This window comes from Canis lupus, chromosome 28 (assembly GCF_003254725.2).
Source record: "Canis lupus dingo isolate Sandy chromosome 28, ASM325472v2, whole genome shotgun sequence".
Lineage (NCBI taxonomy): Eukaryota > Metazoa > Chordata > Mammalia > Carnivora > Canidae > Canis > Canis lupus.
In genome coordinates, this window is record NC_064270.1 from 27,911,426 (window position 1) to 27,933,175 (window position 21,750).

General features: G+C 48.1%; 1 protein-coding gene and 1 long non-coding RNA gene across 5 annotated transcripts in view; one reads left to right on the forward strand and one right to left on the reverse strand.

Moving 5' to 3' along the window:
- Positions 1 to 21,750, forward strand: part of SLC18A2 (solute carrier family 18 member A2) — a 77,600-nt gene that overhangs the window by 9,320 nt on the left and 46,530 nt on the right. For all 4 annotated transcript variants that reach the window (XM_025467370.3, XM_035707760.2, XM_035707761.2 and 1 more), the window contains exons 4-15: positions 2,560 to 2,618; positions 2,897 to 2,980; positions 3,321 to 3,413; positions 4,197 to 4,286; positions 4,413 to 4,456; positions 4,528 to 4,588; positions 7,109 to 7,204; positions 17,295 to 17,373; positions 17,590 to 17,641; positions 18,298 to 18,361; positions 20,083 to 20,202; positions 20,339 to 20,472. In XM_025467370.3, coding sequence (XP_025323155.1) covers positions 2,560 to 2,618; positions 2,897 to 2,980; positions 3,321 to 3,413; positions 4,197 to 4,286; positions 4,413 to 4,456; positions 4,528 to 4,588; positions 7,109 to 7,204; positions 17,295 to 17,373; positions 17,590 to 17,641; positions 18,298 to 18,361; positions 20,083 to 20,202; positions 20,339 to 20,472 — 976 coding nt within the window. The remainder of the gene's footprint in view (positions 1 to 2,559; positions 2,619 to 2,896; positions 2,981 to 3,320; positions 3,414 to 4,196; positions 4,287 to 4,412; positions 4,457 to 4,527; positions 4,589 to 7,108; positions 7,205 to 17,294; positions 17,374 to 17,589; positions 17,642 to 18,297; positions 18,362 to 20,082; positions 20,203 to 20,338; positions 20,473 to 21,750) is intronic.
- On the reverse strand, positions 5,848 to 11,691 carry LOC125753951 (uncharacterized). The gene is made up of 2 exons (XR_007406940.1): positions 10,863 to 11,691; positions 5,848 to 6,252 (listed from the first exon to the last, which is right to left on the reverse strand). It is a non-coding gene; the product is annotated as an uncharacterized LOC125753951 (long non-coding RNA).

Sequence of the window (21,750 nt, forward strand, 5' to 3'; positions counted from 1 at the left end):
GCAATGAATTGCCTATGAATTCGCTCTCAGCCTCCTGGTAGTTTCTTCCCTCAGTATCCTGCAGTGCTGTGTAGGGCCTGGTGTTGTGAGTGGGGCTCTTTTGCCCAAGTGAATAAAGAGTATGGAGCAGTCAGCTCCAGGCTAGCTGAGGTTAGAGAAGCTGTCATTTGACGGCCATCTGAAGTGCTGTTTTGAACCCTGGCATCCTGCCCTGACTTGCCTGGTTGGCTCTGAGCCCCACCTGGTGCAGTGCAAGCTCACCTCAGGTCACAGTAGGGGGACTTTTGCATGGGATGGTGGGAGGAGGGCTGTCTGAAATGATGCTATTTTGAGATGTTATTTGTATTTTTGCTAGTTTCTGGAGCACATGAAGCAGTTAAAGAAAAAAAGAGGAGGGGGAGTATGATGAGGACCTTGTGGAAAGATTCTGTGTAAAGCCACATATGTCTTTTGGCTTCCTGGGGAGGTGGTGAAGTTTGCAGGGAAAAGCCCTGGACTGGACAGGATGGCCCTGAGTGAAATTAGCCCGCGGGCATTTGACAGGTCACTTTGGTGGCCTCTGTTTCCTCATGTGAGATGGGGAGGTGGTCATCTGCCTTTGTCAAATCGTTGAGCTGATGGCTGTAAGTGCTTAGAGAATTGAGTAGAACTTTATTTATTCATTTTTTAATTTTATTTAATTAATTTATTTTTTTAAAGATTTTATTTATTTATTCATGAGAGACAGAGAGAGAGAGAGAGAGAGAGAGAAAGGCAGAGACACAGGCAGAGGGAGAAGCAGGCTCCATGCAGAGAGCCTGACGTGGGACTTGATCCCGGGTCTCCAGGATCATAACCTGGGCCGAAGGTGGCGCTAAATCACTGAGCCACCCGGGTTGCCCTTATTTATTTTTTTAAAAAGATTTTATTGGGGATCCCTGGGTGGCTCAGCGGTTTGGCGCCTGCCTTTGGCCCAGGGCGAGATCCTGGAGTCCTGGGATCGAGTCCCACTTTGGGCTCCCAGCATGGAGCCTGCTTCTCTCTCCTGTACCTGTGCCTCTCTCTTTGTCTCTCTACATCTATCATGAATAAATAAATAAATCTTAAAAAAATAAATAAAAAGATTTTATTTATTAGAGAGACAGAGATAGCAACAGAGAACATGAGTGGGGAGGAAAAAGGAGAAGCGGACTCCTTACTGAGCAGGGAGCCCAATGCAGGGCTTGATCCCAGGACCCTGGGTCATGACCTGAGCTGACACAGCCGCTTAACCCACCGAGCCACCCAGGTGCCCCTGCATGTAACTTTAAGTGAAGGTATTGTTATCGTGATTTTTTAAAAAATATTTTATTTATTTATTCAAGAGAGACACAGAGAGAGAGACAGAGATGCAGGCAGAGGGAGAAGCAGGCTCCATGCAGGGAGCCCGATGTGGGACTCGATCCCAGGACCCCGGGATCACGCCCTGGGCTGAAGACAGAGACTTAACTGCTGAGCCACCCAGGTGTCCCATTATCGTGATTTTTTAGTCAAGCCTAAACTAGAAGTCCCAGTCACTCACTTCCAGGCTGAGTGACTGGGACTCAGGACTCCTTGGTCCTCATTTGGTTCCTATCCAGGAGCCCGAGGGTCTAGGGCTGGAGGGAAACAAAGCCTGGAGATGCTCTGGGCTGTTCTGCTAGAGGATGGTCAGTCACTCAGCCAGCATTGGCCTCCCACCCAGGGCAGCAGGGGCCAGGAAGCTGCTTTCACTCTCCTGTCCCATCCATCCGTAGAGCAGGAGCCAAGCAGTCTGCATACTCTGCAGGCACAGAGAGGAAAGAAAAGGGGATGAGGGAGGAGACCCTTTCTGAAGCACCTTCTACGTCCCAGGTGCCTGGTAGCAGTTTATCACCCACATCTCCTGTCTTCCCTCCAGTGCTGGGAGGTGGCCTGTGGCTTACTTGGCTCACACGGTAGGGCCGGATGCGATACCAGGAGGCCGGGGTCTTCCCACTGCCCCTGTCCACCCGGGGGGGCAGATCCCTGTAGGGAGTGTGGTCTTTCAGAGCAAATAGGATGTTGAAGTTTTGCACCAAAATCAAGGCCTAGTTCTCTAGGCTGGCCTCATCGAGGTCAACGCGTAGGGAGACTTGAATATCCCCTTGTATCCTGATGCCTCTCAGACGTAGTGCCGTTGTCTCTGCTGCCGCACTGATGAATCACCTGATGACCTTTCACTGGACTCATTGGCTTGCCATTGTCCCTTTGGAGAAGCTCTAGCAAAGACAGTAATTAAAGAATAATAATAAAAAGATGGAAACCGGGGTGTTGTGTATTTTAGACATGCCCTGGGTTACTTGCCAATATTGTGTTAACATTTATTCCGGAGAAATTTCTGTCCAGAGTGGCAATCCTTAAATGTATTCACGTTCCAAGGCAGTCAAACACGAAAAGGTCACATAGGAAGCACCAACTATATGAATTTTTAGAAAAGTCGACCAAACCCTCCTCCATCTGATCCCAAAGGTAAGGCTCCATACAAAGCCTTAGGGAAATACGGAGCAGTCACCAGACGTTCCCCGTGGCTCTCTTTTGCAGAATTGGCTACCCAATTCCAATGTTTGCGGGATTCTGCATCATGTTTGTGTCCACGATCAGTAAGTGTCTGCTGTTTCCGGCTGCGTGTGGGTCCCCGCGTGGGCTCCGAGGACCACACGCTGGGCGCTGAGCGTGGGTCCCCCGGGGTGGGGGGCGGGCCGGGTGCTGGCAGCGGTTGCAGAAGGGGGGTCGGTGGAGCTGTTCACGGCACAGGAGCACAGCGCGGTTAGTAGGGAAATGCGCCGTCGGGGCGAGGGATGGCCTCAAGGCGCCCCTGCGAGACGGTGGCCCCGCGTCAGGCTGGCACTGATGCGCGGCGCGGCCGCCCCCTCCGCAGTGTTCGCCTTCTCCAGCAGCTACGCCTTCCTGCTCATCGCCAGGTCGCTGCAGGGCATCGGCTCCTCCTGTTCGTCTGTGGCTGGTAGGTGCCCCGAAACCCCAATCAGTCAGCGCCCGGAGCTGGTGGGGGGCCGGGGGAACAGCTTCGGTCTGTTGCAGGGGTCCCCAGGCTCACCTTGGCTGGTGGCCCCTTGCAGAGTCAGTTGGAACAGTGCAGGGACTCCCCGGGTCAGTGGTGGTATTGGGGGGGGGTCCGTCGGGAGGGTACTGCTCCCTTGGATTTGGCTTGGCCTTATATTTCTGCGAATCTGACAGGTTTGGGAGCTCACAGGTCCGGGCCAGAGTTGGGCAGGCGAGTCACTGATGATTCTCTTGGTGCTCCCTTAACAGCTCGGCTGTTGACCATTTCTTCTCCTGTTTAGGGATGGGCATGCTGGCCAGCGTGTACACGGACGACGAAGAGAGAGGCAACGCCATGGGCATCGCCCTGGGAGGCCTGGCCATGGGGGTGCTAGGTGGGTGAGGGCCTCCGGGAGCAGGCTGCGGGGAGGGCCTGTCTGCTATTGGAGGCCACAGCCTGCCCTCTGCCCACTCTGAGTCTGTTCCCTTTTTATTCCCCGCGCCCACCTCCCAGCACTGGAGGGAGGACAGGACATGTGATGATAACTGCTCCCTTGGAAAACCGGTGGGACCTTCCTGACCTGGGAGGATGTGGGCTCCCCTGCCGCCTCACCCCAGCCTGCTGGGTGACCTTGGGCAAAACAAACCAACCCAGACCTTCCTGAGTCCAGATGTAAAAGGAAGGCCTGAACCCCTTCTCTTGGACATTACCATCCCACCCGCGGACCTCCCCCCCTCCTCCTGGCTGACCTCCCTTGCCCCAGGGACAGATCCCTTCCTTGAGAGGACATGTGGGTCCTCTCCTTTCCCTGTTGCATCCCCAGCCTTCACTGGGGAGCCCAGAGTTCTCTCCGAGCTGGTTTAGAAGGAACAAGATCCGCGCTGACCCATTTTCCTGTGCTCCCTGAGTAGCTCGGTTGTGTGGCCTGGGTCTGGTTGCTCTCTGGTCTTTACTTTTGGGGTGACCCTCATATGCTCATGCCCATGCCTTGCGTAGAAAACTGCTTGGAGGGAGTTGCTGGGGCACCTTGAGCTGAGAAGAATGTAGGGTGGCCACCCCCAAATAGTTTTGGGAACAAAGTACAAACTCGAGGAACAAATGGACGGTCCTAGTGGAGTTGGGGGTGGGGGTACCAGTCCCAGGCCCTGGCACCAGCTCCTCTTTCTCTTCCTTGCAGTGGGCCCCCCCTTTGGGAGCGTGCTCTATGAGTTTGTGGGGAAGACAGCTCCGTTCCTGGTGCTGGCTGCCCTGGTGCTCTTGGATGGAGGTGAGTCCATGTGGGGACCTTGGCCATGCTCTTGGTGGCTGTGACCTGTGTCAGCAGGTGATCCGTGTCAGCAGGTGTTTGCAGCAGGTGCTTGGGGCACCTTTTTTCCCTTCCTTTTTCTTGTAGCTATTCAGCTCTGTGTGCTCCAGCCATCCCGGGTCCAGCCAGAGGTAAGCCCCTGGGGAAGGAGGGGGCCACGGTGGCCGCGTCAACCTTTTTAACCCCTGATTTTTGCTGACAGAGCCAGAAGGGGACACCGCTAACTATGCTGCTGAAGGACCCGTACATCCTCATCGCTGCAGGTGGGGCCCTCCTCAGTCTCCCCGCTCCTTCTCAGCCAAAAATGGGGGTTGGGTGGCGAGAACCAGTGCTCGCTGGGCTGCTGGAAACGTTGGGCGGTAGAGAAACACGAATAGCAGAGGGGTTACGTATGCACCACAGGGAATGGCTTTCTTCCATCATTAATTTCTGACACTCAGCCAAGTTCCTTTGTCGGTTTTCATTTGGGGCAGAGATGTCCGGGTCACGGAGATGCCCTGACACAGAGGTTTATTTGTGTCGGTGGCCATCGCTGTGTGGCCGTGAACTTCTGGAAGGAGTCCGTGGCCTCACTGCAGGCATTGTAGGTGGGTGGTCTGAGTCACCTGGGCATGCATGGATTCAGGCTGACAGCACAGCCCCAGAGGACAGCTCCCTCCTGTGGAGAGGTCACTCTGTGCACTACCCCAGAGGCTGCTGGGAAACCGCCCTTGTCTACAGAAGGTCCCATCTTTGGGTTCTTGGTCTAGATGGATTCAGAGGAAGCCCTGGTTCTATGGCTTGTGGGAGGGTAATGGGCGTCATTCATCCAAGAGACTGTCTCTCCAAGACCAGCTTGGTGATGTAGGCCTGGGGCTGCCGAACAGGAGACCGGTTATGCTGCCTGGGTCTGGACACTGGTCAGCACCGGGCCTGGGGTCAGGTCAGGAGAGGGCAGCCCTGAAGTGTGGCATCAGATGCAGTTAGGGGTACATTTGTTTAAGCAGTGGTCATGAACGCTGGTCGGGCTGGGAGAGTCTGGCTGAACTGGATCCATGCCCCTACCTCAGAGCATTCCAGTGTAGCCTTTTTATGCCCCAGGCTGGCCGCCCGCTGCTAGATTTGGTCAGGGGGGCACCTGTGTAACCCTGGTCTAGACCCTCTCCATCATACCTGTCAGCCAAAGCATTGCAAACCTGGTGTGGTGACCTCCTAATGCAGGGGGACCTCTCTGTGCCCCCAGTAAGATGCAGGGACAATTCCAACACCCAGGTGCCCATGGAGCCCGGGTTGTCTGAGGGGGAGTGAGGAGGTGTATGGTGAGAGTGGGACTCCCTGAAGCCCAGCACCCCCTGCCTCGGGCTTTCTTTGACCCTCATCGTCTCACCCTGACTCAGAGAGGAAAGATCCACCCAGCACTATCAGGCGGTCACACTTCCAGGCAGCCTTGGCTCAGGGAATTGGGGGCCAGGCGACGTGTCTTATTTGTTGTGGTGGGATTTTAACTGGTGAAGGTGACTGAGTGATAACGCGGAGAGATCAGTGCTATTGAAAGGAGATTTTATTACATTTCCTGTGAAAAGGAGGCATGCTACGCCACTCAGGGCCTCCTGAGGAAGCAGCAAGTTTCCTAGGTCAGAGGTTTGCATGGGGAAGGCAAGGAAGGCCTGGGGGAGCAGCTTAGGATGGGCAGGCTTTGGGGCCTGGGGGCTGTCCCTGCATGCCTGGTGCCTGGTCCCGGGGTGGATTCAGGGCAGGGGTGTCGGTTTGCTGTGCGAGAGTTGGACCAGGAGGGGTTCAGAGTGTGGGCCCCGGGTCACAGGGGAGATAGAACAACTGTGTCAGTTTGGCCCTAGTTAGTAGACGGCAAATAGACAAACACCGAATCTGGGAAAACAGCAGGCAGGTGAGGGGAGCCAGTCACGTCAGCATCCTTTCTCTGTTCCACCTGTAACGTCACAAAGCATGAAAAAAAAAAAGTATGGAGAAGACCTTTCTTCGTCATGTGACCACCTTACTCACCATTGCACAATGTCGTTTGAATCAGGATTCAGGCAAATTAGAGGTTCTTGGGGACACAGCACAGGAAGCTCCCAGCACAGTGGGGAACAGCTCTGTGCATCTTCTTTCCCGATGGCTCTACCTTCTGGTTAACAGGGTGGTAATGGATATTTGCAGAAATACTCTATGTGTATAGTGGATTAAAAAAATATCCCTCAACAGCACACCTGTACCGAAAGCACTGAGTTTTGGGGCATCCCAGGGCATCTTTAGAAATGTCTGTGTTCCTTGCACAGTAAAACTTGGGTGCAGGAGCCTCCAGTTGCTGGGGTCTGTGTGTGGCCTGGAAGTGGCCCACACTGGTGGGTGGCCTCAGGCAAGTTACTTCGTTAATAAATTGGAACTCCTTCGCTAATAGGTTGGGATGGGTCATCCAATAACGTCTACAGCTCCCTCCAGTTCCTTTATGACTCTGGGATTCTAGTTTGAAAAAAGTTTTTCTTAATGCTTTGTTTGAATTTAATATTTAATTTTAATTGTTAGTATTTCATTTTAACGGATTTAACATAATATTTAATTGTTCTTTGATAAGAATAACAATGATGATGATAGTAATAATAAACCCAGCCTCCTCACTATCCCCTTGACCTGTGAATAACAGCTTTTCCTCACAAAAGGAGAAGTTCTGAGCATCCAAGTGGATTGTTCTGGCTGTGGGCATGCGGGTTTAACTGTGTTTGGAATCAGGAGGGGATGCTCAAGAAGCAAAACAGAAGCACACTAACCGTCCTCCTCCCTTGAAGGGTCCATCTGCTTTGCAAACATGGGGATTGCCATGCTGGAGCCAGCCCTGCCCATCTGGATGATGGAGACCATGTGTTCCCGAAAGTGGCAGCTGGGTAAGGACTAGGGCAGCTTCTGATTCCAGAACTTTTGTCCTTGGGGTGAATCCTATCATTGTTGCCCAGCCAATCTGCAGGTACCAGGATAATAAAATGATTGTTTCTGTTTGACACTTAGTGGGGTCAGCGCTTAGGGTAGCAATGAGCTTTGGGGTCTGTTTCGGCCCCAGTTTTTTTTTTTTTTTAATTATCCCTGATGGGATACAGAATTAACATAGAGGCATCACACCTGGGCAGAAATGAGAGAGCAAAAATATATTCATTGTCTTCCCATGTTTCTGAATTAGACTAGTTATGTTAAATGTATGTGGACAGCAATAAAATTTATGTGAAAGAGGCTAACAACACACAGGATTTAAGAGGGTGAATTTTAACATTTTTAATTTACAAGTAATACATGCTTTATTATTAAAAAAACAGTTGGGGTGCCTGGGAGGCTTAGTTGGTTAAGCATCTGCCTTTGGCTCAGGTCATGATCCTGGGGTCCTGAGATCAAGCCCCAGGTCAGCTCCCTGCTCAGCGAAGAGCTTGTTCTCCCTCTCCCTCTGCTGCTTTCCCTGCTTGGGCTCACTCTCTCCCTCTCTCCCTCCCTCCCTGTGTCAAATAAATAAATAAAATATTTTTTAAACAGTCAAAAGTACACAAATCCAGAAAGTAAATCTTAAAATCTCGTGTTCACCTTTTTCCTCCCAGCCCAGTCCTCTATGAGATTCATTGTTAATAGTTCTGTTTTTTTTTCTAGATGGTTCTGCATTTATTGTCATGCTTAAAAGTTGAAGCCAAGTGGAATCTTGCCAGTTGTATCACTGTGTGACCTTTTGTTTGTTCATGTGTCCATTTCAGAATGGGTAGATTTAATTTTCAAAATTAATTAAATTAGAATTTTAATCAATTACACATGTACTTAATGTTTAAGTTAAATACTATGACTAGAATTATAATGAGAAAGCCAACAGTCCTTATCCCATGCCTCCCCATCACCAACCCCCTTCCTCAGATTTGATCCTCTTTAATGCCTTTAGTTGTTTCTTCTGCTAATTTATGTCTCTAAATATGTGTAACTTCTGTTTTTTTAAAGTTCTCCAATTTCTGACATTTTCTGTCAGCTCCCTAATATGTTAGATGGAGATTAATTCCATTATTATTCCACCTGAAAATATCCACCAACTCACCTGTTTTCTCAACTTCTGTTTTCCTAAAACAGTTATGTTTGCGGGTTACAATGGTATTCAGATTGCCATTGTGACTATGCAAATATTGTTCAAAGAAGAGCTATATATAGAGTTTTGTGATTACTTCTTTTTACGGACTTCTATTTTTCCTAAAGTTAGTCATTGCCATGTTTTTTTCCATTTTCTTAGTTTTCAAGGTAGCATTTATGAACATATTCTCAAATTCTCTGGCAGAGGTGAAAGGCCTTCTAAATGTGGCCAAGTACACCGGCAAGCCTAACCTATTTGTCTTTTTGCTTGTTTGTGGACATTTGTCCCACATTACTCTGTCTTGCTCCAGTCTAGGCTTATTCACTAGGTCATCCTAGGACTTTCTTCTTCCATTGTCTGGACATCTTTGCCTCTTTTCTGTTTCCTGTATCCTTCTCCTCTATGTTCCTTTCTCTTGGTTTACTCTGTCATTATGATGGAACACATCCCTCTAGCCGCTTTCTGAGAGATGGTGCGTGGCAGGTAAAGTTTTCAGAGATCCTGCATATCTACAAACATATCTATTCTCTATTTTTGGTTGATTTAGTCTATTTGAGTATATGAGTCTTGGATTGGAAATTATTTTTCTTCTGTTTTAAGGCCTCTGTCCTATTGTGCTCTAGTGTTCAGGGTTGCCATTGAGGAGGCTAGTGTCCTTCTCATTCCCCATCCTCTGTAAGAGCTGGAAGGATCTCTTCCTCTTTAGGTTATGAGCATCCATGATGGTTTTTGCAGTGAGGTCTGTTTTCTTCTACTCTACTGGGCACGTGTTTGGTTAGCCTGCTCATGTGGGAACCTGTTCCTTTTAGTCCTGGGAAACCATTTTGATTATTTCTTTAATGAATCCTCTCCTGTACTCCATTTTCTTTTATTATTACTCTTGGTTCAATGTTGGACCCTCTGTGTTTTATCCTTTTGATTTCTTATCTTGCCTTTTCTTATTTCCACTGATTTCTTCATTTTCTAAACTGCCTATTGGATTTTTATAATTGGTGTCCTCATAAATTTGAAGAGCCCTTTCATATTTACTGAGTGGTTTTGTATGTGTGGAAGGGTTGTTGAAATAACAACCTCTTCCCATTTAGTAGGAAGACTTCCACTCACTTCCCAACTCAGCCTCTTGTGTTATCTCTGGTCTCTGTGCTGCCTGGGGTCTCTGGGCCAATTCAGTTAGTTTCTTTAAAGAAGCTGCCTCCTGCCAGGGTGAGTGATTGAGAGCTGGAGAGTCCATGTACTTTTAAAACAGCCTTTCAAAAAATAAAAATAAAATAAAAAAATAAAAAATAAAACAGCCTTTCAGCTCTCTTTCCAGTTGATAGCCTCAGCCTTACATTCACAGTACCCGGAGCCTTCAGTTCCTGAATGTTCTAGGTTTGGAGGTACAAAAGCTGTTGCTTCCTGTTGGCTGCTCCATGTGCAGGTGGAAGGTTCCAGTGTTCTCTGTTGTATCCCTCACTGTTCTCCCTCTGCTTATTTTTCCTTCTCATTGCCTTTTCTCTTTTTATATTTTGTCTGTTTTTGGACTTCGAGGGGAAGGTGTAGAGTTTTTTGTTGTTGTTCCTTTACTAAATTTTAAACAGAATTTGCAATGGGAATGGAGAAAAACCTCTAGATTCCATCTGCCCTGTTTAGCTGGAAGCCCATCATTCATTTTTAATACTCGGATATTGTTCTATTTTAAGGTTATACCATAAATTTTCTGCCAAGTCCTATTGTTGGACATTTGGGTTAGTTCCGGTTTTTGCCATTTAGAAACCATACTGTAGCAAGATATTCTTACACATATTCCTGTTCGTGTTTAGAAGTGTATCTGTGTGCAAATCCTGAAAGTTCAATGGGTGTTTGGTAATTGGTAATATTGCACTAACACCAGTACTGTCAGTTTTTCCCAGTTGCATATGAGGTGGGGTGTGTGTGTGTGTCTCATTTTGATTTATTTTTACAAATTCTTCGAGTACAATTGAGCATCTTTTCATGTTTTAGCCATTTCTATTTCCTGTATTGTGGATTTCTTAATATTTTTTGCCAACTTTTTTTCTGTGGAGTTATGTGTCCTTACTGATTTTAAATATTCTTTATATATTGATATTCTTTATCAGATGTTTTACAAATATGGCCGTCATTTTGTTGTATGTCTTTTGAGTTTACGAATGGGTTCCCCCCCTACACACACACACTCAGAACATTTAAGATGCCACTAGTCAGGGTTAGCAATTTGCCCCTTCATGTCCTTGTCATCGGAGTGAAGCTCTGGTGAGATCTTTCCCATGTAGAGATTATTTTTTTCATCCATGTTTTCCCCTAATTTATGTTTTATACATAAACATCTTCGATTTACATAGACTTAACTTAGGTACGGGGTTGTGTTAAGGATTTGGTGTTAACATTTTTCTGTATGGCCAGCCAGTTGTCTCAGGAGCCCACATGATTTTTCCCACCTTTATCATACTTACTGTGTGTTCTTGGGTCTGTTCTTGGGTTCTCTTTTCTGTTCCATGTGTGGAGATGAATTCCTCTGTCAGTACCCTCCTATTTGATTCCTGGAATTTTAGAACATTGTTTAATGTCTGACAGCTTGTCCCTGCACACATACCGTTTTCTTTTTCTTTTCTTTTTTTTTTTCCACATACCTTTTTCTTTAAGAATTTATTGATGATCCTTCCCGGGGACTTATTTTCTTTTCCTAGCTCTCTTGGCTTATAAATTGCCATCTTTGGTTGGCAAGTGAAGCTGCGATTTTTGGTGTCCCCCGCCTTCCCTCACAAACAAGTTTCTATCCCCTCTGCAGTGGTGTCTTACCAGATCCTGCTTCCTCCTTCAGACTTGTCCCTACCCCAGTCCTTATGGGGCGCTGCACTGAATCACTGTTTTCTTTCACCAAATAATCCTTCATTAAAAAGTCCCAGATTGCTTGGGATTGAGCAGGATGAGACTGGGACTGCCAATGGGTGGGTTTCTCTTTGGGGTGATAAAGTATTTTGGAATCAAACAGTGGTGATGGTTGCAACACCCTGTGACTCTGCTAAAAACCACTGAACTGCATGCTTGAGCAGGGTGAGTTTTAGGGTATAGAAGTCATGTCACAAAGCAGAATCCAAAACAAGCCCCAACAGCAAGAGTCTCTCCGTGAAGGAGAAAGAATTCTTGGAACAAAACTAGGGCTAGTTCTTAGAAATTAAAACTCAGAACCTCCTGGCAGGGGAGACAAAGAAGAAACCCCAAAGACTGGAAGCTGCCAGAGAAAGCACATCACTTTGCAGAGGGAAAGACTCTTTTTTTTTTTTCTTTCTTCTTTCTTTCTTTCTTTCTTTCTTTCTTTCTTTCTTTCTTTCTTCTTTCTTTCTTTCTTTCTTTCTTTCTTTCTTTCTTTCTTTCTTTCTTCTTTCTTTCTTCTTCTTCCTTCCTTCCTTCCTTCCTTTCCCTTTCTTTCTTTCTTTCTTTCTTTCTTTCTTTCTTTCTTTCTTTCTTTCTTTCTCTTTCTTTCTTTCTTCTTCCTCTCTCTCTCTTTCTTTTAAATATTTGATTTGTTTATTCATGAGAGACACACAGAGAGACACAGAGACACAGGCAGAGGGAGAAGCAGGCTCCCTGCAGAGAGCCCATGTGGGACTCGATCCCAGGACCCAACAATCACACCCTGAGTTGAAGACAAACAATCCACCATTGAGCCCCTGGCCCTCCCCGGAAGATCTTTTTCTAACCGGAGTTAATGAAAAGCAGTTTTGCAAGAGATGAGATGCCGCTCTTCACATCCCATTGCTGCTGAGGGTGGTAACCCTGCGGCGCTGCTTCTCCCCCTGGTGGTCTGGGGCCCTTGACCCCGGGCCACAAGGTGCCCGCACCTGCCGCGCGTCCCCAGAGCTCCTGTATTCGCTTTGCAAGCGCTCTTGGGCCGAGCCACTCTTGCAGTGTTTCCGATGCCCCCACCTGACTTCCTCTCCTGCTTGGTGCATCTGGGCCATGAGCCAGGCACCTCCGCCCCAATGCCCCCTCCCTCTCCAGACGCAGCCCGAGGCTTGCTTTCTAAAGTCCTCAAAGTCCATCAGTCCCTGGGCCTTCCGGGTAGATGGCAGGCCCAGGCCACCTCGATGTTATCAGGAGATCCTCTCCTTGGGCTTATCTCTGAGGCCAGATGTCCCCCCCCCAGCCCCCCCTCCCCGCCCTGCTGGCCACACCTCTCACCGTGAGATCACTCCCTTCCTGCCACAGAGACACAAGAGATTCCCTATCTCTGCCTCTTTTGCCATGTTGTCCTTAGTGTGAAGGGAACACGCCCCTCATCCTTTCTGGGAAAAAAAACTCTAAGATTTGAAGTCAAAGCAAAACAGTCTTACCAGCTGCATGGGTGACACATGATTGCTTTTGTTGAACGCTGCGTTTTGGGCCATAGTTTTTCGAGGAGGTAGGTGGTAGCCCATCGACACTCCAGAGGGCTCCCTTGTGAGTCTGTCCCCCAGACACCCCTGCCCCTTGGGGGTGGCTCTGACTTTGGGGTTGGCGGGGAGAGAATCATTTCATGGCATCTCTCTTTCAACTCCAGTCTGGGGTCAGATGACCTTTCCTCGACACCAGGAGGCTTAGGAACTCAGTTCATGGTAAGGCCTCCAAACCCCAAAACGGAACTTAAGGTCTGGGGAATGGGCCCCAGAGAAGAGTGGAGCTGAACTCTTTCTTCTGGCTCCTTAAGGAGATGTGCTGGTACAGCCGGAGGGGATAGGATACTTGCCTGCTCAGCAGGGGAATCACTCGGTTCCCAGCCAGCGATGACCTTGGGGCACGTGCTGTGCCAGCCTGGCGGGGTCCCCAAGAGCAAGATGATTGCTGAATGCTGTGGCTCTGGGATGTGAGGACTTCAGCCTCCTGCGTCTCCCTTAGGATAGGGCAAACTGGGACCATGCCCTGTTCTGGTTCTTGACCGAGCCCTTGGGGACCTAAGGAATGAGTCATCCAGAGCTCAGAAGAAGACCATCCCACCATCACTTCTGGGGCTACATGTCCAACATTGGCTCCTTGTGGGCTTCGTTGGGGTTTGAGCCCTCTTGTACCGTCAAGCCAGTGGCCGAGGCCAGGCTTACCATGAAAGCACAGGGATGGGCAGATGATCCCTGTGGGTGAACTTTCTCATATGTGCAGAGGTGCGTGAAGGGGTGCAGCCGCCCCTGGAAGGAGACAGCAGCCCAGCAGAGGGAGAGGCTCACACGTGTGGCCGCAGGCACTGTGTGCAGGCCATCCTGTCAGTACTGTTCCCGTCGTGTCGGGCCAAGGTGGACAAGACTTCCTGTTGCACTTGCAGGTGATACAGATTTTGGAGGGACAAAGTTGGCTAGTTGGTGACAGATTCCCAAAGGTCTCCCTAGGCTCCAATGAAGGTCTGAAAGGGACATGGAGGGATCCCTATGGTGAGAACGTAGGGTCCTGCCCTACGGTTGCAGACGCCCCATGACGGCAGGCGGGGACCTGGAGGGAGCGCAGGTCGTGGTGACATGAGCCACATGGAGCTGTGTGAGCCGGGGCCCCAGGGGTGCAGAATGGATGCTACTACCTCCAGAGCCAGGAGTGATCCAGGGGCCAGACGGTGGAGCCAGCCCTGAGATTCACTTGGTCCTTCTTCCCTGAGGTGCCAGGGGTCATGTGTTGGGCACCCAGCATGGAGCTGGGCTGGGTGGGTTCTGGGTGCCGTGTTTCAAGGTGAGGTAATTTGGAGCTTGTACAGAAGAGTGGCAGTAGATATCTAGTCACTAGGGGCGCCCCAAAGCCCTGGTGGTGGTTCACCGGGAAGCCAAACTGTGGCTGGGATGCATTCTCTTGAGCTGGTGGCTGGACTGGGGAAGGAGGGGGAAGGCGGCTTCTCTTGGCTCTGGAATGCACAGCAGGACCAGTGGGGGGAAGTGGTGGGAAGCCTTAGGGCTTGGTGTTTAGACACCTGCCCCTAGTAGCAGCCGTCCTTTAAAGAGCTGCCTGGAAGAGCAGTGGGTCTCTGAGCAAAGCTAGCTGGGCTCCTCTTGGGACACCAGGCAGCAAAGCTAGCTGGACTCCTCTTGCACCTCTGCTGCAAGAGGCACACTGAAGTTTCTCTGAGTGCCTAGAACAGGTTCTGGGGGCTGTGTACTGCAGCGGGGGCCCTGGCGATGCAGAGGATGCTGATGCTGTGTCACAACAGCAGTCGGGAGCTTGGAGCCTGAGGTCCAAAGACCGCGTGGGCCTGCCCTCAAGCGACAGCGGCCTCCTTCAACATGTTTGGTTCTGTGATGTGCATGTCTTCACCCAGGATGTTTTCTCTAAGTGCTCAGCCGTGTCCTGAGCACCTCCTTTGTGCCGTGGGGACTGGGAGCTGGGCCGTGGGAACAGGTGAAGTGGTCCCTGCCCCTGGGGGCCCAGTGCAGCCTGGGGAAGGGCCAGGGCGAGATGCGAGTAAGCTGGAGCTCACGCAGAGGGCCCAGGCAGGGGAGTCAGCCCGGGAGGGCTGTTTGTCACTTGAACCTCCGAGCCTTCCTACGCCATGTGCGCGGCGTCCCAGGCTCTAAGAGGTTACAGTGACCCACTGTCATGCCTTGCACCCCGTGCTGGAGGATCGTGAAACTGGATTTGCTGAGAGAGCGTTTGCTGTCTGTGGAACACAAGGTGCGCCCCCCCCCGCAGGTCCCACGTGTGAGCTCCGCGCCCCACCTGTAGGTCAGGAGGCTGTAGCTGGTCTGCGGCTTCCCCTGGAGCACGCTGGCAACCCCGCGCCGACGCTCTGTCTTCATCCTGTGCTGAGATACACCAGGAAGCAGGGCTCCTGGCCAGGTTCTTGGCAATCACTTTCTTTGGCCCCAGTTGACAGCGGTGCCTGTGGACCGGGCTCAGCCCATACGTAGGTTTTGGGTGTCAGCCTGCGAGAGCTTTATGTTTTTAAAAATTAGTTGTCAGCATTTACAAATCCCAAGAGGTTTCATGTAGGAACATGGAGGTCAAGCTTTTCTGGAAAAACTGGATCTTCCAATCTGGGACTTCCATCCTCAAGAGCAGTAATTGTCCGGGAGGAATAGCAGGTGCCTTCCTAGATGGGGTCAAGGCCCTCCCCCTCCATTTTCGTTTTGTTTCTCTGACACTGAGGCCCAGTGTTGGTGGCTCTTTATCACGGTACCTGTGCTGGTTTTGATCTTATACTTTGCCTCCTCCTTTCATGTACCCCCTCCCTAAACCCCAGAGATACTCATCCTGGGACAAAGGCCTTCATGATTTCTTAGGTCTCCTGACTCTACTATGTTGCGTTGAGATGAGGCTTAATTACCAGCTGCTTTGGGGAGCTCCTGGGTTCCCAGAGCACTGCCTTCATACATTTGTTAACGTCCCTAATGTAGCCACGTCCCAGTGCAGACGTCATCTGATTCCTTCCTTTGAAGACGCTCTCATGGTGACCAGAGCCACATTGTGGTCATTGTCTTCTGCCGTAGCAGTGAGCCGGGGCCGCGCTATCAGTACTGTTTGCTGAATCTGATTACACCCAACAATTATTTGGCCACCCAGATTGCCAAGTGTGATGGAAACGGTTTCCTGGAACATGAGATGAGATTGCTCTTTATTATTATTTCCCAGATCACTAAGCCTAGAATGATTTGGTTTTGCATTTAGCTCCTGGACCTAATCAGTTTGAAGTCCTTCCCGTGCTGGAAGGCTCGACCTCTCTGGAGGGCTTGATGGCTTGCATTAGTACGTACGGAGGTACAGGGAGGCTGCTGGATCCTTGAAGGGGCAACATCACCCTTAGCTGCATGCTGGTGGGCAGCAGGGACAGGCAGGGCCTCAGGCCCTGTGCACTTTGAGTAGCCCTGACCCTCTAGTAGCTAGCGTGCATGTCTAGCTTACGCAGTCCTATGATCGCAGACAAAGCAGCTTCACCATTTGTGGGCAAGGCTTAGAATCAAATCTGGTACAGCAGAGCTCAAGAAGAACACTAAAAGTATGAAGTTTGAAAAGCCGTCTTTCGAAGAGATTGTCCTACTGTCCTGATAGCAGATGGGGACCACAGGGAGCTGATAGGGACAGGTCCCTATCAGGGGCAGCTGGGCTGGTCTGACTCGAAGAGGGCTTTCTGTTCAATGCAGAGACGACTTTCAAGGCAGCCACTCCACCAGCTGCTGGAAATTGGCCCAGGCTTGGCCCAGGGGTGCCAGGTCTCTGGGAGAGCATAGAACCTTGAACATGACAATGCCAGTCATATGACTTGGCCACCCCAAAAATGACCACATAGACATTTATTATTATTTTTTTTAGGCATGGAAAGATGCTCATAAAGCTAGTTGAAAGAAGCAGGATGTAGAACAATAGTATAAACCCATGTTTTGTTTTGTTTTCTTAAAATCTCATGCACATGCATTGATCTATGTGTGTAAACTTGTGTGTATAAACTTACAGGAGGAGGTCACCATGGTCATTTTCTGAGTGATGGGGTTTGGAATCATTTCAATTTTGTTCTATGTCCTTCATGTTCCCCATTTTTTTTTTCAATGCTCGTGTCTTACCTCTCTGGTAAAGCAACACGGGGGTGAGGCTGGGGGTGGGTGGCACCCTGCTCATGGCCCATGGGGGCTCTCAGGGACCAGCTCCTACGGCGCAGAGTGCCCACACCAGGCCGTGTGTGAAGCTGCCACCAGGCAAGATTGGAGCTGCTGATAGAGGAATGAATTTCATTTCTGGAGCGTCTCAGCAGCTTTGTGAGGCCGGATAAAGCAGGTGGGGTCCAGTCTGGACCCGTCAGCCGCCGGATATTAGCTGCTTGGGTGCAGGCCCCAGGGCTTCTCTCATCGGCTCTAATCACCATCGTGGTGTCTGACAATTATTACTTTTTCTAACACTTGACTGATAATCAATACTGATAAGGTGTCCTTTTCATAAATTTACAGGCATTGCTTTCTTGCCAGCTAGTATCTCTTATCTCATTGGAACCAATATTTTTGGGATGCTCGCACACAAAATGGGGAGGTAAGATGAAATGCGGACAACGCTCACTCCGTCATAATAATGTAGCTTTAAAAAAAAATAATGTAGCTTTTTAAAGCAAATTCTAGATGTTTCTACCTTAGTTATCAGAAGCAATTGTTTTGATTTCTGTTGAAAATTTGGCCTGGGGAAAAAAACTTAGAGTGGTCATTTATTAAAGGCACTGTTTTTTTTTTTTTTGTTGTTTTTTTTTGATAGGTGGCTTTGTGCTCTTCTAGGAATGATAATTGTTGGAATCAGCATTTTATGTGTGAGTAAAAGATGGTATTTGACAAGCGGCAATGATCTGTAAATAAAACTTTTGCTTTGGGCAAGAATCCCCAGGAAACCTTTTATAGCTGTTTGAAATTTGTTGACATTTGTTTTTATTACGTCTTCCATTTTCCTCAACTTTTTTTTTATCGTCTGACACATTTTGGACAAGATTCTCCAAGGGATATTTACATTTTATGTCAGCTGGAGGTTATTTAGTATGTTTTGTTGGATAGTGTGCATGTCACTACCTACTCCACCCCCATCATCTTAAACATTACAGTGTCTTAAAACACTTTCAGATAACTAGCCGGAAACAATAGCAAGATGTTTTTCTAGAATAAAACACCTTCTACCAATGGCCAGTATCTACCTTAAGTGAGGCCTTCTGGTCCTTGTCAGAAATGGAGTGTGGTCAAGGCCAACCTCAACTATAGCAGTTAGCAAGTTTTTCTTGGTGGTCACAAAATCCATTTCAGCTTCAATTCAAAGACTTGGAGAACCTGATTCTCCCCAAACTCCATCCACCTCCTTCCCCCCATTTCCTTCAGAAGGGAATACACACACCAGGCTAGAGAAATTATGTCTTTTATATTTTCCCAGATTTACCATTGGATGTCATGATTCTAGTATAATGTTTATTTCCTCTCACAGATTCCTTTTGCCAAAAACATCTATGGACTCATAGCTCCCAACTTTGGAGTTGGTTTTGCAATTGGTAAGTCATGTAACCTTAGGCCTAAATTTAAAACTTTGTTTCCCCCATTACTGGGAAGGATTTCCTCTTATTTGGGCAGACTGTCGTTCCTCAACCTAAAATTTCTGGAAGCTTGAGCAGAGGCTGTAGGCAGCCAAGCTCAAGTACAGCCTGTTGATTGTCTACAGACAGATCCTTGCTTCTCCGTACTAGTCATTTATTTCCTGAAAACCAGTATTTTTAAAAGCCTGATATTTACAGAAGCAAACGGATACTCCGTTGCTGCCCTTGGGCAAACAAGAGAATCCCTCAACCAGAGCACGTGTGTTTGGGCTCAGATCTGTGCACAGACCTGCTCCAGTGAATCTGGGGGACAGAGACTGCACATGTAGTTTTTTATAAGGTTTGGTATAGAAGAGGTTGGCTGATGTATTCATGATTACGTGTGCTGTAGAATCACTGGCAAAGGGATGAGTATTTGAAATGCGAGGAACAAGAATATGTTAAGAACAGACTTGTGAATATTTTGGGTAAAAAGTCTACGTTTGTTTCTTTTTTGTAATATACAGATGGGTCATACTAGAAATCAATGCTAAATCTATCACAGGCTAAAGGCAAGAATTGAATCTTTGAGTGGGTACTGTGGAAAGAGAGAAAGGAGCCCCAGGTGGGCTTAGGTTTATCCTCCCCACAGCACCTACCTACTCCAGTGGTGTCAGTGACAGCTGTAATTTATTTTTCAATTCTTTGGGGCCCATCCAACTCTTCTGTCCATTTTATTCACCCCATGTCCCCAGCAACTTCCACATATTAGGGGATCACCAAATATGAATTGAATGAAAGAAACTTCCCTCCTCTTCTTGCTATCTAGTTGGTGGAGAAGAGGGGACTAAGATTTGAGTACTCTGCTGGAGGTGTTATCCACAGAGACAGTCTTGTCTTAGCCCATCATTATCTGCACCATTTTCTGGATGGGTAAGCCAGTGTTCAGAGAGATGAGGAATGGCCATGCTCACCCTGCCAGGGACTTGAGCCCAGGACTCTGAACACACATGCTCTTTCTTTGTGCTGCCTGTCCCTGACTGTTGAAGGAACAAGAGATTCTAATGTGGCCTTGGTGGTGTGTGTGTGTGTGTGTGTGTGTGTGTGTGTGTGAGCCGCAGATTAGCAGACCTCTTTATCTGTTCCTGAGCAGGCCAGGGTCACCCCCCCACAAGGCCCCTACATATTCTAATTCCTTCCTGTCTTCCCTGATACTTTCCAGCTTCTTATGGTCCACATGTGAGGCCAGGGCGTGTGGATGGGGACGGGGGTGTATGAGGCTTATAGGTGTGCCCCCTGGGTGAAGGTAAGGGGCCTATCGACTAGAAGAGAGTTAATCTGGATAGCAGCAGCTCGAAGTGAGTGAGGGTGCCACACAACCAGTAGCCAGTGCTCCACTCAATGTGCAGCCTGGTCTGTGAGTCACCAGAGGGCTGGGTGCCCTCCCCAGGAAGATGAGCCCTTCAGACAGTGGAGGCCAGATGGGGTAAGGTGGCCTGGGTTCCAGTCCCAGCTCAGTGACCTGCAGTCTGTCTTTAGTGAAGGGTATGCCTTAGGCAGCCTGCCTCGAGACTCACAGGTGGTGATGACAATTGGGGAAGAGCTGGTGGGCTTGTGAGGTTAGGACACAGTCCCTGGTATTCCCCGCATTTTCGGGTTACATCCGTTTTCCACAGACCATGTTCCCTAACTGTCCACAGGAATGGTGGATTCGTCAATGATGCCCATCATGGGCTACCTGGTCGACCTGCGGCATGTGTCTGTCTACGGCAGTGTGTATGCCATTGCAGATGTGGCGTTCTGTATGGGATATGCCATAGGTAAGGATGCAGGCTTTCAAAACAACTGTTTAGCTTAATGGATGGTAATGCTGATTGAAAATTATTTAACTTGTTGTATCTTTCTATCTATGAGACATCTGGAGAGAGCTTGATCTAATTCTCTGTTTCCTGAAAGGTCCTTCTGCTGGTGGGGCTATCGCAAAGGCAATTGGATTTCCATGGCTCATGACCATTATTGGAATAATTGATATTCTTTTTGCTCCTCTCTGCTTTTTTCTTCGAAGTCCACCTGCCAAGGAAGAAAAGATGGTAAGAAAATTTTAGGATGCAGTCAAGTGTTTCTTGGTCTTCTGGATAGTTTCTCCATGACTTAGTTATAAAATATATTCTGCTCCTTTTGGGCAGAACTCCCTAAACATAAATGGTAACAGTTCCTTTTGAGTTTATACCACTTAGGCCATACTTCCTTTACTAATCAAGCATTATGTTTATAAATATGAAGAATGAAATGACTTTTGTTTGTAGGTTGGCAGTCTGTACAGCTCTTTTGTCAGCCAGACATGGGGTAGTTCGATGTAATTTTCTTTAGTTCTTGAAAATCTTGATTTTTTTTTCCACCTGCACCAAGATTAGCCATTTTTGATGCTATGTGTTTTTCTCCTAAGCCTTACTGCTTTTAGTAATGGTGTTTTAGTCCTTGCTACATAAGCTTCTGGAGATGGTTTTGGTGTAGATAACAGAGCATTTTGGAAAACTATTGTATATGTATCTTTGGGCACACGTGAGCATAGGTAACCTTTAAATTAACAATTTCATAACCAGAATCATAACTAGATGAAAGATACACTAATGAGTAGAAGGCGTTCCTCTTCTGAACAGATTTACTTACTGATTCTAAGTATTGATACCTTGTAGTGAAGTTTTTAAAACCTCACATGGTGATGGGTACTCATCTAGCTGGAAGAAGAGTGATTTAGATTAAGAATGAATAAGATAACCAGGTGAGGAGAGACAGTATTTTGTGATTATGAGTGGCTATGTAATGTTGTAATGTTCTCTTGGGGGTATATCAGAAGTTCTGATGGTTGAACTGAAATGGGTCTTGGTGCTTTGGCATTTCTTGAACTGCCCTTTTATGATTTTCCCCCAAAAGTGGGTTCAAAAACAATCACAGACTGTAAAGTTTAGGTTATGTGCAGCCATTTATTTATTTGGTACATTCTTTGCATTCATCAATTCCTTCAATATATTTTAAAAATATATTCAGCATGGAGCACTGGTCTTATGCCCTTTATTATATAGGGTGTAACTAGGTAATTTTGAATTACTTATGATCCATTCAACTGAAAGAAAAGGAGTGAAAGGTGTTGTGGAAATGTTCCAATGAAAACCACCCTTTTTTTCCTTCCTCTTGCTTAAATGCCTCTAGTTCTGAGCAACCATAGTGCTTTTATTGTTCATCCGACTTGTCTTTCAGCCTGACCCCCACAGGGTACCTTGCCCAAATCAGAGTCAGAAAATTCTCAGTGCAATGACTAAAAACTGTCATTCCTTGCCATCATATCAATTTGATTAAGGCCAAATGAA